The sequence below is a fragment of the Eublepharis macularius genome, chromosome 6, assembly GCF_028583425.1.
Source record: "Eublepharis macularius isolate TG4126 chromosome 6, MPM_Emac_v1.0, whole genome shotgun sequence".
In the NCBI taxonomy this organism is placed as follows: Eukaryota; Metazoa; Chordata; class Lepidosauria; order Squamata; family Eublepharidae; genus Eublepharis; species Eublepharis macularius.
In genome coordinates, this window is record NC_072795.1 from 4,937,904 (window position 1) to 4,956,045 (window position 18,142).

The 18,142-nt window shown below is 44.2% G+C and overlaps 1 protein-coding gene across 5 annotated transcripts in view; it reads left to right on the plus strand.

Moving 5' to 3' along the window:
• Positions 1-2,287: 2,287 nt before the first annotated feature.
• Positions 2,288-18,142, plus strand: part of TFRC (transferrin receptor) — a 34,778-nt gene continuing 18,923 nt past the window's right edge. The window contains exons 1-3 of one of the 5 annotated variants that reach the window (XM_054984017.1): positions 2,400-2,478; positions 4,121-4,326; positions 9,043-9,112. In XM_054984017.1, the coding sequence (XP_054839992.1) occupies positions 9,080-9,112 (33 nt within the window). In that variant the 5' untranslated portion in view covers positions 2,400-2,478; positions 4,121-4,326; positions 9,043-9,079. Of the gene's footprint in view, positions 2,346-2,396; positions 2,479-4,120; positions 4,327-6,541; positions 7,005-9,042; positions 9,113-18,142 lie in introns of those variants that run through there. The other 4 variants (XM_054984018.1, XM_054984016.1, XM_054984015.1 and 1 more) reach the window with 4 other exon arrangements.

The window sequence follows — 18,142 nt, forward strand, 5'->3', positions numbered from 1 at the left end:
ACTAAGCTAACAGAAATCAATGGGCTTAGACTGGAGTAACTCTGTTTAGGATTGCGCTGTAATTCTTGGATTTTTTTTTCTTTCAATCTCAATTATTTTTCAAGATCCACCTGAAGTTAAGAACTGTATTTACCATGAATTAACTGTTGCAAAGGAGCTGTGCCCAGGAATTTTTTCCCTCTGGTGGGAGAGATAATGACCTTTTCCAGCAAAGACAGGCGATGCATGCCACAGACATGAAAAGACCTGCTGTATCCGGAGTCTTGTGATCCCAAAATTACTTCCAATTGTATATCATCCTGTTATTTACTTATTAAAGTTACTTGCACTAATTGTTGATTGGTAAAGCTCTTTAGGGACACAATCTTTGGTTTTGAAGCCTCTGACAACGGCAAGACAGGTTGGAAACACAGATGTATATTTTTTTCCCCAGTATGGAGAGATACAGGACAAGCGGTATCTTGGTCTTTTACATAGGAGGCAGCTAGGGTTGCCAACTCCAGATTAGGAAAATTTTGGAGATTTGGAGGTGGTCCCTAGAGAAAGCAGTGTTTGGGGCTGGGAAAGGATCATAGGGTATTGTCCCATTACGGTTGCCAGCTTCCAGGTGGTAGCTGGAGATCTCCCAGAATTACAACTGATCTCCAGGCACCAGTTTCCCTGGAGAAAATGGCTGCTCTGAAGGGTGAACTCTATCATGGCATTATACCCCACTGAGGCTCCTCTCCTCCCCAAACCCCGTCCTCTCCAGGCTCCACCTCCCAAATCTCCAGGAATTTCGCAGCTTGGATCTGGCAACTCTGTGTCCCATAGAGTCCACCCTCCAAAGCAGCCTTTTTCCCACAGAGGAACTATTGTCTCTGTTGACTGAAGATCAGTTTTAATTCCAGATCTCCAGCCCGCACCTGGAATCTGACAATCCTAGACTTTAGATTGCTTTTGTCACTGAATTCTTCTCCATATGCAAAAAAAAATTCCCGATAAAAACGAACATAACACAGGGCAAACGATTCTAAATTAGGCATCTCAGTGACATGCTAGCTTTCTATAGGCACGGATATGGGTTTTATTATTATTATTAACACAAAGGAGTTTGCTATTGTGCATAAATAGGGTTGCCAGCTCCAAGTTGGGAAATTCCTGGAGATTTGGGGGGTGAAACCTGGAGAAAGTGGTATTTGGGGAGGGAAAGGGCCTTGGCATGGCATGCCATAGAGTCCACCCGCCAAATTAGCCATTTTCTTCAGAATTTGGGGAGGGAAAGGGCCTTGGCATGGCATGCCATAAAGTCCACCCGCCAAATTAGCCATTTTCTCCAGGTGAACTGATCTCTGTGGCCTGGAGACCAGCTGTAAGTCCGGGAGATCTCCAGCCACTACCTGGAGGTTGGCAACCCTAAACCCTCCACCTGAGAGGCCACACACAGCCCAGATACCTTTTAAGCACCTCAGTGAAAATAACCCCACGTCTAATGCAAAATGTTTCAAATTATGTGGGTTTTGTTTACTATTTTTTTAGATGTGTTTTTTAAAAAGTCTGAGGAGGGCAGACAGGTGGGGTAAAAAATTCTGTAAATAAATAAATACTTTTTAAAAAAATCCCTTCAGGTAGAAAAGTAGCCTTTCTCCCTGACATTCTATTTATTTTTTATTTCCTTTATTTATAGTCCACCTTTCTCACAGAAGGCAGGATTACACAGGTGTGGGTCTGGACAGTCCATTTTCAAAGACATTTTAATAAACAATCGATTGTGCTTTATAGATGCAAATTCGCAAAATTAAAATGTGTAAATCATATTAATTTTTTGGGTATACATTCTAGATTTCTATGTGTAAAGCGTTTTTTGTTTTTAATTTGGTATAGCCTCTGAGGAACAGTCCATTAATTTATCGCCCCCCTCAACAGTATGAAGTGGTACAGCTCAAAATGTCACATACCCGAGGGAGGTGGAGGGAAACGCGCGCGCCTCCTCTTAACCAATCAGGCCGCTCCTTTTCCACACCCCTCCCTCCCAACTCTCAGCTTCTCTCGCGCTCTTTCTCCGCCCCCTTCTCAGCCGGGCAAGTCTGAAAGCCGGTTTAAAAAAATAGTAATGAAACCTCTTTAATCTTTTAAAATTTAATTTAATCTTATCTCATCTCGAACATGGGTTGGTGATCGAAATGATTTGGGGATTTTTTTTCTAAAATGAATTTTTCGCCTCGCTCTAGTTTCTGACGGGGTTGATTTGAAAGGCCTCGCCCCCTCGTGGCCACGCCTCCTGTCATGCACCGCGCGCGCGCCCTTGATAAACCCGGGGCGCTCGAGGCGGCGAGACTTTTCAGCGCAGGCGTGCGGAGTGCTCGGTGAGTCGAGGGTTAAAAGGGGGCGTGGCCGCGGGCTCTCCCAGCAGAGTGACGCAGGGGACGCGCTCGCCTTTCCGTCCTTTCTGAGAGCCTCGTGCGGAGAGGGCTGGGAGCGGCCGGCCGGGCTAAGAAGGTGGTGAAGGCGGCCCGGGGAGGAGGAGGGCGGGGGGCTTCTTCCTAGACACGCATGTGAGAACAGGGGCGGGGGGCTTTGCACGCGAGAAATGCAGCGTCTCCTGTGAAAGGGGCGTAGGGGTAGCCCGGAGGCGTGCAAAACGCCCCGCCATTGCTTCGATACTAGAGCCGTGAACCGTCCTCCGCTCCAGCCACTGGCTTTGCATTGTTTGTGCATTGCCAACCATTGCTTATGCGCAACCTATTGCTTACTCATTTCAACCATTGCTTATGCACAAGGCTTTGGTTAGGCATTGCTTCTGCGCACTGCTTGGCTTATGCGTTTCCCGCCATTACTTGTGCATAAGGCTTTGCAAATGCAGATACCTTAAGCCTGCATTTCCACCCATGGCTTGTGCCTGGCCCCCTTTCACACGGCGCGCCTGCAGAGAGCCCTCGTCCTTGTTTGGCCTTTCTCCCCACCCCCCGCTCCCTGTGTGCCCCTTTTAGGCGTGCTTCTGCCTAGTCAGGCGCGGAGGCGCTAAAAAGAATCCCGCATTGCGGCATGCTCGACTTGCCAAAAGCCCTGGAGCTTACCGTTCTGGGGTGGAGGAGCTCCCGCCTGGCTGCTCGGCGTGAGAAAAGCTTGCATGGTGTGGGAGGAGAGGCTGGGAGTTGCCTTTGCAAAGAGCTTGGCGGGAGACTCCCCCCCCCCGGTGAGTAGCAGCGTTGGTCTGCGATAGAAGAGCAAGAGATTCGAGTCTAAGGGCACCTTAAAGACTAACTAGATTTCCAGGATATGAGCTTTCGAGTGTCAAAACTCCTTTCTTCAGATTCATTTAGAAGTGGAAGCATATAAGGTTCGTCCAGGAGGTCGGAGGGGTATTCAAAGTAAAGGTGTAAGGAATAATACTGTGATTTGCTTGGAAAAATGGACCCCCCCCCCGGGCTTAATAGGGCCATTAACTACTACTTCTCAATACAAATGCTTCATTTCTGCTTTTCACACCCACAGTTCTATCAAGCTAATTACAGAATTATTACACCTTACAAATGCACCTCCTGGCTGGATAAAACTCTACAGACTTCCACTTCTAAATCTATCTGAAGCATTAACTCCAGGTCATGCCCTGGAAATCTAGGTGGTCTTTAAAGTGTAGCTGGACCCAAGTCTGGCAGGAGAGGGTATGCTAGCCTTCTACATGCAGGGATTTGGGTTTTTTTTTTTAAACGAGTGGTTAAATTGATCCTGGAGTGCGCAGTTCAAATCTCCTGCTCAGCTGTGGATGCACTGGTGTGTGTGGGGAGGTCCTTTGACCTTGAGCCAGTTTCTGCTTCATCCTAGCTGGCCTCAGAATGAGGCTAAAGGGGAAGGGGGGGCGGGCAGGCATTTGCAGTGCCGTGAAAAACTCACTCGTATAGGCGAAGTGGAAGGTGAACCTTGCTGTGTGAAGCCTCCAGGGCTTCTCTTTGTGAATAATGTGAGCGGATGAATGACCTTTCCCAGGGAAGGGAACGGTGCCAGGCTCAGGCTTTGCCACATGAGGTGGAGTCAATGTCGCTGGGCACTTGGCTTTTATGGTGCGTGAAGGGGGAGAATTAGAGAGCTGGGGAGTGGGCTGGTTGTGCAGACAGCTAACTTGTACTCTCACTCCTGGCAGGGGAAGTGGTACTGTAGGAGCGAGGGGCAGGATGTGTAATCAATATCTTTGCGGGGCGAAGACAGGCCTTGCTGCACAATAGTGGGTTATATAATGAGGAAGCCCTGCTGTCGGTGTGTACGTGCAGCTGGGAAATGGAGCCTTTACTTGGAGCACGTGGTCACCTACTCCCTAATCCTGAGATGCACAGAGCGATAGCAAGGCAGGTAAATGTTCTTGGCAGCTGCTCCGCCAACTGCCTTTCGGTTTGCTTGGTAGAGCACATGCTTGCGTATGCTCTCCCTCCTTTGATCTCCCTGCTCTGTTTCCTCCACTGTTGCTAGTCAGCCATTGCTATGGTGCCTGCCCTGAGCATATGTGCTAATGCGGTAGGCGCTGCTGGTAAAACAGCTCTCACTTCTTGTTTGTGGTAGGGCAGCTACCGCTGAGGGATATGCCGTTTCTGATTTCACTTTACCTGCACACCGCACTGCAGAAATATGTTTTAAGCTGGCTTTGTTCTAGCTTCTTTCTGGGTCCTAAAGGGTCCCATATTGATTGCGTTAAAAAAAAATTGCATGTCATTGTTAAAAGTACTGTTCAGCTCTGCTTGTGTCTAGCTGGCATTAGACTCCTACTTTTCTAACATTTGGCTTCTTTCCCTAGGTAGTAGCAATGCTGGAAAAACTGTGGGAGCCCTTTAAAGAAATGGGTGGGAGAGATGAATTAAAATACCCTTTGCGATTCATTCATACTCAGTGCTCTTGGTGGCAAAGTGGAGCGTGCTTCAAGAACATTGGGCCCAATAGGTCTCAGCAGCGGTAGTGGCTCTGTTGGCTTGTTAACACTAGTCACACCACAGCTGGAGGGTTTGGGCCTAGAACTTTGGTGCCTGGGGTCCGAGCAGCAGCGCCGTGGATCTTCAAGAAATTCTTCATGGAAGGTGTTCTTGTGACCAAACATGCAGCCATTAATTTGAATAGAGCTTCTCAAGCTGACACGTGATCAGTTGAAATTTACTCCATTTATACCCTGTCTTTCTCCCTTATGGGGACCCAAAGCAGCTCAAATTACTCTCCTCCATTTTATCCTCACAACCCCCCTGTGAGGTAGGTTATGCTGAGAGCTTCCATGGCTGATCGGGAATTCAAACTGGAGCGTCGTAGATCTTAAATCTGAAACTCTAACCCCTATACCACACTGCCTCTTGAATGATTTCACTTTTGAGGCAACGTGTGAAAAACTAGAGTGAAGATTAGCGTAAGGGTGATTTTTAAAAAATGCTATTGGCTTAACTTCAGCTTTGAAGTAGGTTAAATGTAGACCTTAATAGAGAGTGAAAGCCACAAACATGGCTTACGGCACCTGCTGAATTCTTGTTGGGAATTCGTGCAGAAGATGTTCCCTTAAAGTATTTTTCCTTGGGATATAGTTTCAGTCTGGTTCACAGAGTTATTTGCACAGCTAGTTATTAACTCTATAATCCAGATCATCACAATGTTGTTGTGAAGGAAATTGAGTAATCGGGGCACCTGGGGATCATTTTACAGTGTATCAGTTTCAAGGGATCCCGGAGGGATGTCAAAAGGTAAGGTGTGCAGGTGCTTTAAAAGACTCCCAACATAACCCATGCGCACCCATCATACTTGGGAGATGGCAAGGTCAGGTTTGCAAGATTGCTGGATGGCCTTGGGCCAGTCACACTCATCTTAACCTACCTCACAGGGTTGTTGTGAGGATAAAGTAGGGAAGAACAATTTAAGCTGCTTTGGATAGAAAAGCAGGATACGTATGTTGCACCCTGGTTAACATCCTTCTAAATAGACTGGAGACTGAAATGTGAACAGATCATCTTGGGTGTTGGTGCAATGATAGTTCAGTAACTGAACAAGGCCATTGAAGCAAAAGGAAATTATGTTGTATTGAGACTCTTTGGGTCACAAATTAAGGCATATCAGTTGTCACCTTCAGTAGAAGAGAAAGATGGAGTTCTAGAGAACTTCTAGAACTCCACCTTTCTAGGGAAAGGTGGAGTTTAGCTTATGTTTTATCTAGCACATAGCAGCTGAATACTGCCCAGCGGGGCGGGTTCCAATTTTCTTTGAAGCACTTATCTTCTTCACGTGGATTGTACGTGGCTGAGATCTTCGCTCTGCAGTTTTCTAACAGCACCATAGTGGCTGGGCAGTTTGTAGAAACAGCTAAGTGTTGGCTGCCACTTCCACTATATGCAATTTCTAGCTGCCTGTTCATGCTTTGTAAGCATACATGGACATTGAGATTTATTATGTCATTTGTGGTCCACCTTTCTCACTGAGATATCCCGTAAGTCTGTACAATCAATAAGATAAACATGTCTTAAGTGTGACATGTTAATATAAGAAATGTTACATAAGTAGAAATACTATGTGGTGAGAGCGAGGTGAAAATATACACCAGTAGATAATGCATATTATAGGATAATCCAGGGTCCTGTTCTCTTCATTGAAACAGCTTCCTGAATCATTGTTACAATGCAGCCCTATTCCTTTAAAAAAAAACTCCCGCTTGAACAGCTCTGTTTTACATAGCTTGTGGATGCCGAAAGTGTGGGAGTCTTCCTGACTCCATGGGAGGGAGCCACTACCGAACATGCGCGTGTGCAGGCAGTCGTTGGTGTTGCCCATTTTGCAGGGTGGCACCTGTAGACGGCCCTGTTGAGCTGAGTGACCATGGAAGGGCATAGGAAGAGAGGCTGTCCTGCTGGTATGAGAATCCAGGGCCCATACAGGGCTTTGTATGCGATGGCCAGTACTTTTAAATGGAACTGATAACCAGTGGAGTGATTGCTTGAAGTTGATCTTTCTGCCGTGAGCTGGAGCGGAGCACGCCTTCTTTCTTGATGCTATTTGCATAGCAGATAAAGGTGTGCCTTCTCTTTGATCTGTGTAGTTTTAAGTGTGTAACTTCAGTGTTATAGTTTTAAGAGTTCATAGCAAAAGTTAGCAAATGGCGGGGGGGGAGCAGATCAGTGCTTCTGTCCCCACAAAAAGTGGCTGTCTAGAGGTGTGCATGTGACTTATTTAGTGCTAGACTCTAGTACTAGCCTGAATGGCAGGGGTGGGGTGGGCTGTTGAAGAACTGAAGAGGAGATAGTGGTAGAGAGCCAGGAGTGCTAGGACTAAAGGGTTGTTCACCTACCGCAGGAACTGTTATACTTCCGGCCAAAGGGAAGGCATTGGGTACATGGTGTGCCGTGCAGCCTAGATGGGACAGTCACCTAGCCTGCATCACCTATCTTACATGTTTATCTTGCTGCTAATTCATGGTCATGTACATGGCTTTCCCTTCCATCTTACCTGCACAACAACCCTGTGAGGTGGATTAGGCTGGTCCAAGACAATCCAGAGAAATTTGTAGCCAAGTATGAAGTTAAGCTCAGGACTAGTCCAGCCACTGAGCTGCAAAGTAGTTCTCTCAATGATCAACTCCAGAGACTAGGAAGCATGCCGTTGATTTGAGAGGCATGGTATGCCTGACCAAAGCTAGTGAGAGAGAACCAGATCTTTTTACTGCCGTGGCCTTAAAAGGATGAGAGGCCTGCAATTGTATAGCAAGAGAGTACGTTACTTGATGAGGGCTGCTGAATGGTTATTGGGGGGGGGGGGTCGTTTGCAGACCTTATGAAGTATTTGAATTTGTGCCAAAGTTTTATCACCAAAGAGCAATCCTGCCTGGGTGTCCTTGAGGGAAGAGAGTAGCAAACAGAACGGGTTTTGTATTTTCATGAATTTGTCGGTGTTGTGGATGCTAGCAACTTACTCAAAACATTTCAGTTCTGGTTTTTCTTGGCTATGCTGGTGCTAGGCAAAACTACTACTTTATGTGCTTTATCACAGCATACAGAGGTGTGAGCAAATCTTCAGAACTGACTTAAACCGGTATTTGTTCTTGGTTTGTTCCACTTGTTTCTGATACAATTCTAAAACAGGTTTTAAAAACTATGGGAGTAATGGGCCTGAATGAACATGCTCAGATTGCAGTTTTACTGACTTCCACATGTACAAAAGACGGGGGGGGGGGGAACGGGGAGCTCCTACCACCTCCAGTATTTGTCAGACAGCTTTTGCATTTGGTTTCTTAATACTGGCACACACATAATTAAAACCAAAAATTGGGATGGGCTTTTATAACGCCTTTGCTGTGAAAATTGACTCAACTTTTGACAGTGCTGGGGCGGCTTAGAAGTAGGCCAACAACTGTACCCTCTGTCTTGGCAGTGGTGGTATTCTGTCCTATCACTGCACTAAGGGCAAAGCAAAGAACTTTTAAAAGTATGGAGGGAATAACTTGTGCCTTCCAAGAGTCTCCCTGGAAACGTTCACAGGTGAACACTTGCTGCAGCCCTATAAATAACCTTCCCAGTGTCCCTGAATTACCTATCTGTATACCAGAGCAGAAGAGAAGTTCAAGCTGTTCTAAATGTGCACGTTCCAAAGTTCATCTGCTTTATATGGTGAAGGTGTCCTATTATAATGACTAGATCCCATCCTTCAGTAAGCATAGTTGTGGAGATGGACTTCTATGGAAATACACCTGGGATTTTAGCAGCTTAGGCTGATGTCAGTGCGGGAAGCCTTCAGACCCAGAGCTTTTGATTGCTAACTGGTCCTGTAAGGAAAAAATGGCGCATGCTATTGAACACAACCCGAACATGTAAGGATTCAACCTGTACCGGATCCAAATCATGAAATTTTTAGCTGCTTTGAGCGTTCCCTGAAACTGCTTTTGGTTCATATTATATATTACAACCTTGTTCTGCCTTTAAAATTAAGGTTCACTGTTTTAGCTCTCAGCTCTCACTTATGCAGGTGTCCTTGACGGCGAGGCAACTCTTATAAATGTAGCCTACTGTGCCAGTGAAATATTTGCCCCAACTAATCTGTAAATCTTTGACCTTCTAGGTTTCAATCACGTACCTGAAGGAGTGGTCCTACAGCGATGAATCATGCCAGGAAAGCAGTATTTAACTTGGTAAGCCTGATGCATGCAGTCATACTGGAATAAGGCTAGCTGTGGCATTTTGCTGTGTGTTCCTTTCAATAAGTTTGCTGTTGCCTTTACAAATACACAGAACGAGTTTTGCAGGCTAAGCTTACCTTTGAATAATCAAAGATGGTTTCCAGTATTTTAAGCAAGGCTGAGATAGTCCAGTATTGGACTTCAGACTCGACTGTTGTCTGAGTTCTCAGTATCTCTTGGATCAAATTGAAGTGTTGTAAAAGTGCTTACTAGATGGTAATTTAAGGCCAGAGTGGCATTTCTAGTCCATCCATACAGAAAGCAGTGTTTGTTTTTTTTTTAGAAAAATTTTTTATTGGGTTAGAACATTTTTATTTTTACATTACAGTCAATTTTCCCCTAATTTTTCGTTTCTAACCCCCTCCCTTTCCCCCCCTTTTGTTGACTTCCAACAGCTTTCCCACCCTCTGTCCCTTTTCCCTTACTTCTATTAAATTCCTCTGTCTAAAAGAGATATATTCTCCATTATATTAAGCAGTACATCTTTAACTCCTTTACTTATTATACACCCAAACTATACGTCTTTAGATAAACAATTTATCCCATTTTCCAGTTTTGAATATTTCTATATAAACCTATATATCATAAACCATAAAAATTTCCCACATTTAAATCAAACAATTTGATTTGTTCTCTATATATTACTCATTTCAACTTTTTATGGTAATTCTATATAACTCCTCGCATAATCAATCAATTTAACTCTTCTGTACATTCAGTTTGGTGCATATAAATCTTATCAAAGAAAGAAAATATTGTTATTTACTCAATCCTCATGTTTAAACCTTATCATTAATTATTCTCTATCAATGTTCTATCAGTTAACCTATACATATCTATATATATCTCAATCAATTAATCTAACTGCTTATAAATTCACATTTCTCTTCCTCCCCCGGTAAAGTCACCCCTCTCTTTTATACTTTTATTATACTTCAGTAGTTCTCAAACTGCCACAGTTTTCCTCCCACCTCCCATTTCTTCTCCAGATATTGTTTCAGCTTCTCCCAGTCTGTGTTAAACTGCCCTGAGTCCAGATCTCTCAGTTTTCTTGTCATCTTGTCCATTTCAGCCATATACAGCAATTTGTAAATCCAATCTTCAATAGTTGGCACTTCTTGTACTTTCCATTTCTGCGCGTACAAAAGTCTAGCTGCTGCAGTCATATAAAAAATCAACGTCCTATGATGGGCTGGAATTCCCTCCATTCCCAAGTTTAGCAGCAGGAGTTCTGGGTTCTTATTTATTTGAAACTGTAAAATTTCACTCATTTCTCTTATTATTTCCCCCCAGAACTGCCTAGCTACCTCACACGACCACCACATATGATAGAGGGAGCCCTCATGTTTCTTACATTTCCAGCATTTATTAGAAGTATTCAAGTTCCCTAGCGCAATCTTCTTTGGTGTCATGTACCAACGATAGATCATTTTGAAAATGTTCTCTTTAATATTAATGCATGTCGTTGTCTTCATTGTAGTTTTCCACAAGTATTCCCATGCCTCCATTGTTATTTCTTTATTGAAATTTATAGCCCATTTCACCATCTGTGTTTTAACTATCTCATCCTCAGTATACCATTTCAACAGTACTTGGTATACCTTGGATATTCTTTTCTTGTCTTCTTTAAGAAGGGTCTGCTCTAGTTCCGAGTTCTCTATTCGTATGCCCCCTTTTGCAAAGTCCGAGTTGTATAAGTCTCTAATCTGTCTATACTGGAACCAATCATAGTTAGGTGATAGTTCCTCTTGCGTCTTTATTCTAAGTTTAGATACTTCAATCTTAGTTATTTCTTTGTACGTTAAACATTGTTGTTCATTATCCACAGCTCTCGGATCTATCACCTCATATGGAACCACCCACAAGGGGGTTCCTTCTTGTACGTAAGTTCTGTACTTCTTCCAGATTGTATATAGACTTCTCCTTACAAAATGATGCAGGAACATCGAGTTGACCTTTACTTTGTCATGCCATAGGTATGCGTGCCATCCAAAAATTTTTTTATATCCCTCTAGGGCTAATAGTTTCTTATTCTTTAATGTCATCCACTCTTTTAGCCAAACTAGGCAGATTGCATCATGGTAAAGTCTCAGATTGGGCAGTTGCATTCCGCCTCTCTCCTTTGCATCTTGTAGAACTTTTACTTTCACTCGAGGCTTCTTGCCTGCCCAAACAAAATCTGATATTTTCCTCTGCCATTTTTCAAATTGTTTAGAGTCTCTGATGATTGGTATTGTCTGTAACAAAAACATTACTCTTGGTAACACATTCATCTTAACTGCTGCAATCCTGCCCAACCATGACAAATTCAGTCTATTCCATTTGATCAAGTCTCTCTCTATCTGAGTCCATAATTTTTCATAATTATTCTTGAACAAATCTATATTTTTTGCAGTCAGCTCAACTCCCAAATATTTCACCTTACTAGTTACTTCACAGTCCGTTGTTTCCATTAACAATTGTTGTTTCTGCTTAGTCATGTTTTTACATAGTATCTTTGACTTCTTTTTATTAATGAAGAAACCTGCCAAGTCACCAAACTCCTTAATCTTATCTATCACTTTTGGCATGTTCTCCAATGGATCTTCTACAATTAACATTATGTCATCTGCAAATGCTCTAACCTTGTATGAATAGTCCTTTATTTTTATTCCTCGTATTTCCTCGTCTTGTCGTATTTGTATCATCAGAATCTCCAATACTAATATGAACAACAATGGAGATAACGGGCAACCTTGTCTTGTTCCTTTACTAATCGTCAATTTCTTGGTCAGTTCATCATTCACTACAATTGCTGCAGTCTGGTCCCTATATATTTCTTTAATTGCTCTGATGAATCTTTCTCCCAGTTGTAGCTTTTCCATAGTGGCAAACATAAAGTCCCAGTTTAAATTGTCAAACGCCTTTTCAGCATCAACAAAGAAGAAACCAACCTCCTTGTCACAACGCTTGTCATAATATTCAATAGCATTGATCACTGTCCTTAAATTGTCTCTTATTTGTCTGTCCGGCAAAAAACCTGCTTGTTCTTCCTCTATAACTTCCGAGAGCCACCCCTTCAGTCTCTCCGCCAATATCTTTGCAAAAATTTTATAATCATTGTTAAGTAATGATATAGGCCTGTAATTTTTCACGCTAGTCAGATCTTGGCCCTCTTTTGGGATCAATGATATATTCGCTTCACTCCAAGTGTCTGGAATTCTTTGATCCCTAAAAACTCCGTTCATCACCTCTTTTAGGAATGGTGCCAGTTCGTTGGCCATTGTCTTATAAAATTTAGCCGTAAGTCCATCTGGCCCTGGCGCCTTTCCTAGATTTGCGGATTGTATTGCCATACTTATTTCCTCGTCAGTTACTTCACTGTTCAACTTATTTCTCCAAGCTTCCGAGATCTCTGGAAGTTTGGTTTTCTCCAAATATGATGCTATTGATTCTTTGTTTACTTCTTTTTTATTATACAGCTTAGCGTAAAATTTATAAAAGGCTCTGCTAATGGTAGTCTGCTCCAAATACGTTTTGTTTTCTTCACAAATTTTATTTATTATTTTCTTTTCCCTTTTCTTCTTTAATTGCCATGCCAAATATTTCCCAGGTTTATTAGCACCCTCAAAAGCTTTTTGATTCAGTCTTTTAAGGTTCCACTCCAATTCTTTATTACTCATTGCTGTTAACTGTTCTTGAAGAATTTTGATTTCCTGATGTATTTTCTTTTTCCCTGGTCTCTTTTTTAACTGTACTTCTTTGGCCTTTATTTTCTCCTCAATCTCTTGTCTTTTCTCCTCTTTCTTTTTCCTTGCTCTACCATTTAAGTCCATTAGTATGCCCCTTACAACCGCCTTATACGCGTCCCAAACTTTACTGGTTGGTACTTCTTTATTCACGTTGTATTGTATAAAAAACTTAGTCTCTCTTCTCAATGTTTCCATATTCTCACTTTCCTGTAACAAGTCCTCATTTATTCTCCAGGCTTTCCTTTTTCTCCTTTTTCCAAATTTCCACATAATTGGGTTGTGATCTGAGCCTACCATCGGCATTATTTCTACCTCCTTAGTCCATAACGCTAAGTCCTTTGAGGCCCAGATCATATCAATTCTTGATAATGTAAAATGCCTTGCAGAATAAAAAGTAAACTGTCTGGTTTTAGGATATTCTCTCCTCCATACGTCTTCGAGAGTCTCTTGTTGAATCAACTCAAAAAAAAGCTTTGGCAATAGTCCTCTTTTCTTTTGTGCTTTTGTAGTCTTTTTGTCTAGTTCCAAATCTGTCACTCCATTGAAATCTCCAGCAAGAATTATCTGGTCATATACAAGATCGTCTAAGTGCTTCCTTAAGTCCTCAAAGAAACTTTCCTTTGCACCGTTAGGTGCATAAAGTCCGACTACCAACACTCTCTTTAAGTTCCAATTACATTCCACTGCTACAAATCTAGCTTCCACATCTCTCATAACAAATTTTGGCTGCAGCTCCTCTTTTATATACAACACCACTCCTCTTTTTTTCTTGTTGGAAGCCGCTACAAATTCTTTGCCCAATTTTCCAGATTTTAAATATTTTACATCCTGTTTTCTAATATGGGTCTCCTGCAAACAAACAATATCACATTTTTGTTTTAGTAGCCAATGAAAAATATTTTTTCTCTTATTCGGTGAGTTTAGTCCATTTACATTCCAAGATAATACTTTACACTCCATATTCATGGTTTTGTTGGTAAGTCTTTTTCATTGTCCTTAATAAATCTCTCCATCTCCCGCTCAGATCTGATACGCTTTTTTGCCCCTCCAAACTCAAAGGACACTCCTTCCGGTAACTCCCATCTGTACCTAATGTTCATGTCCTTCAAAGTCTGAATTAACACTCTATATTTTTTCCTGTCCAGTAACACTGATCTGGGCAATTCCTTCATTATAATAATCGTCTTGCCATCAATCTCCAATGGATCTTGAAATTGTTTTGTCACAATCCTCTCTTTCATATTTCTAGTTGTAAACTGCACGATCACATCCCTTGGTAGTTTCCTCTGGGTTGCAATTCTCGAGTTCACACGATACGCCACATCTAGGATAGCCACAATTTCCTCCTCCTCCTTCCCCAGGTATTCAGCCAACACCTCAGTCATCTGTTCTTGCGCTGACTTCCCTTCAACTTCTGGCAGACCACGAAAACGAAGCTGCTTCTCCATGTGTTTAGTTTCTGCAACTGACATCCTCCCCTTTACCAATCTCATCTCTGTTTGTTGCGTTTCTATTAAATTCTCCATCGCGTCTTCTACTGTTTTGACTCTCTGTTTCGTTCCTTGTAATTCACTGCTAATCGTTTCCACGCCTTTTTTCACTTCTGACAGCTCCGACTTTACTGTCTGTGTAACTTCTTTGACCTCTTTAATAAGCTCCAATTTCGTATCCTTAAGTTCTTTCATCATGTCTATAAGTTTTTTGTCCAAATTTTCTATTGCCGATTGCCACTCTTTTTTCGACATCGTGGGGCTTGCTTTAGCTCGCTCCCACGAATCTGCTCTCTTCCTCAGCTCCGTGGCGTATAATTAAACGTTTTCCTTTTTTTCAAATGTCCCAATCTTTGCCAAAATTAATTTTTTATATCCAAAATGTCGGGCGTCTTTTCTCTATGGTTTCTCTATGTTATTATAATCCAAGATGGCCTACTTCCTCTTCCGCTGAAGCCACGACCCTTCCACTTTCAAAAATGGCGATTCCCCACTTCCTGTCCCTTGGCAAGGGCCGCTTCCCTCCAGCCACTCTATTGTTGTTACGCACTTCCTGTCTCCCGTCTTCCCACAGCAGGTCTCGCGATGGTGTCTTTTTCCCACAGCTCCAAAACCACAGGTATTCAAAACAATAGTCCGTTTTTTGTAATAACTTCTTTAAACTTAGTCTCTTTTAAAATACAACTCCTGCCGAGTCTTCACCTCCTTTTCACTAGTCTGTTGCAGTTTAAAAATCTACTTTCTTTCCTCTCTGTTTTTGTCAATCTGTCCCGTTTCAAGAGATAGCGATCTTTACCTTCTCTTCAACTTTCTCGGGTTGTAATCGCTGTTTCGATCTTAAATTCTCCTCTCGACTTCCCTCCCCGATCGAAGCTTGGGTATGTAGGTCTTATGCCAGCCGAATTGGCCCCAAAATTGCCGCAGAGATTATAGCCGACCCGTCGCAGGGTGGGACCTCAAGGATCGGGGGGGAGACTCCTTGTGTAGAGCCCCCCCTCGTCCGAGATCTAGCTCACCCTAGGGTCTTGAGCGTTCTTTGCCTGCTCCCCGCCTGAGAGCAGTCGGCCGCGGGTTATTTTCACCCCTCCGGCCGGTTAAAACGGCAATCCGGTCAGCTCCGCAAATGGAGCTGCGTTAGACCTCCATGAATCCCAAACCGGAAGTCCAGAAAGCAGTGTTTGAATGCTTTTGGCGGTCAGTGTTGCGTTCCTGACCTGCCTGCAGAAAGCAAGTTTAACCACGTGTGATTGCTTGTGTGTACATTTTCCATTTGTTGCAATACATTTTAGTTGTAAGTGTAAATATAGTAAAGATCCAGTAGCACCTTTAAGACCAACCAACTTTATTGTAGCATAAGTTTTTCGAGAGCCCCAGCTCTCTTCGTAAGATGCATCTGACGAAGAGAGCTGTGGCTCTCGAAAAATTATCCTACTACATAATTCCCTTAGCGTCTTTCACACAACTCACAGGGATTCGACAGAGCAGGTGCATTAGTGCGTCCCTAGCGGGGATCCCTTCCACTGCCTGATCTGTTCCCACGAGGCCAGAATGGGCCAGTGCCAGGTGCATGAGCCTGCCCAGCCCTCCCTCCGCATGCCCTGCTGCTTGCGTTCGCACTCCTGGCCAGAAGCTGCAGGAGGAATGAAACGAGAGCTCAAAGGCGCACCAAGAAGCTCTCCGAGGCGGCCCCCAAATGTAGCAGCAGCCCTTCCCTTTGAGAAGGTGGGCAGGGGGAAAGCCGTGCTGCCGGGTCTCCGCTGCTGGGCAGGCAGGCGCCCAGCTCGCTCCGCTGCCTCCTGGCTGTTCAAGGCAGGTGGGCGCTGCATGGTTTGCTCACTCCTGTGCCCACCAGCTCCCGTGGCTGTCATGGCAGTGACTCTGGCTCCCCTCCCCAGCAGCACCCGAGCCTGGCCCGCGACAGACAGCTCGGGTGGGCAGAGCACGTCTCCTTAACTCTCGGCGCTGAGCCAAGCCAGCTGGGGGCTCCTCCTGAGCTAGGGGCAGCCGGCCAACTGAACTGCAGCGAAGGAGACCCAGGTCGAGTCCCAGAGGCTGTGCTGCCCCTCCCCCACCCAGCTGGGCTTCAAAAGGCAGCAGGAGGCAAGCTTGTGTGTTGCTAGCTCTAGGTGGGGAAATTCTGGGGGGTCAGGGGTAGAACTTGGGGACCTCAGTGCGGTATAATGCAATAGAGTCCATCCTCCAAAACAGCCCTCTTTTCCAGTGTAAAGGATCAAATGGGTTGCCAGCTCCAGGTGGGGAAATTCAGGGGGGGGGAGTGGAGCTTTGGGGACCTCAGTGCGGTATAATGCACTAGAGTCCACCCTCCAAAGCAGCCCTCTCTTCCAGGGGAAGTGATCATGTCAGTTGGAGATCAGTTGTAACTCCAGGAGATCTCCAGCCACCACCTGGAGGTTGGGAAGTAGGGTTGTCAACTTCAGGTTGGAAAATTCCTGGAGTTCAGGGAAGGATGGAAGCTTAGCTGGATATAATGCCATCGAGTCCCCTCTCCTAAGCAGCTGTTCAGGGGAACTGATCTCGGTGGCCTGGAGATGAGTTGTCATTCCAGACCTTCATCATCACCCGGAGGTTGACAGCCTGCCTTCGATGACAGAGCAAGTCAGGGGGAGAAGAGACTCTGAGGTTGCAAACCTCTCCTGCTTGCTCAGGGGCAGAAGGAATCGCTGCCCCATGGCAAGGAGGTCCACCCAAGGCAGCAAGCAGAGACTCTTTCCATTTGCAAATCAGGAGCCCTTCTTGCCTGGGTGCACCCTTCTTTTTCTGAGATAAAGGTATTCACAAATCCAGAGGAGTTAGCCGTGTTAGTCAAGTCCAGTAGCACCTTTAAGACTAACCAACTTTACTGTAGCATAAGCTTTCGAGAATCATAGTTCTCTTCGTCAGATGCATCTGACAAAGAACTGTGATTCTGGAAAGCTTATGCTACAGTAAAGTTGGTTAGTCTTAAAGGTGCTACAGGAATCTTTTTTTATTTTGTATTCACAAAGTGCCTGGAGAGAAATGGTGCAGTCACTGCTATTGTAGGGCTCAAGTAGCTTCCCAAGTTCACTCTGGTCTCTAGTGTGCACGTGGGAATGCGCTTAGGAGTAAGACCCACTGTGCGCACTGCAGCATTTATTTCTGCGTGAAGGCTCAGTGCTCTAAAGGGTCTTGCAGTTGCAGGGTGGGTACTTGCAGAAGGCTTTGCTCAGATAAGTGAAACTGTTGCAGCAGAGTATATTGGGAGAAGTACGAGTCCCAGACTATGAAGGACTTCTTCTTGCCTATAAAGAACTTGAATTGAACCTGAATATGAATGGAGGAGCTGATCAGTTGGTGCAATGGGCCTACTCGGCCTAGCAAAACTATACTCCCATCCTAAAGAGAGTCACCCCTTTCTACGCCCATAGACTTCAGTGGACTGAGAAGGGCGTGTTTAGGAGTGCACTGCTAATCCCCTTAGCCTGGACTGTTGGGAAAAGTGCTCCAATCTCTTGATCATTTTGGATGATTTTTGAGATAGAGCAACTAGAATTGTACACAGTATTCCAAATGAAGCTGCACCCTAATGCCATAGGAAAGCATGACAATATTGCCACGGAGGCGGCAGGGAAGCCCGGCACAGCGCATCCCTCCCAACCGTTTGCTAGAGCCCGTTGCATTTTTTTTACGCAACGGGCTTTGTTGCTAGTGCTACAGTAAAGTTGGTTAGTCTTACGGGTGCTACTGGATCTTTACTATTTTGCTACTACAGACTGACACGG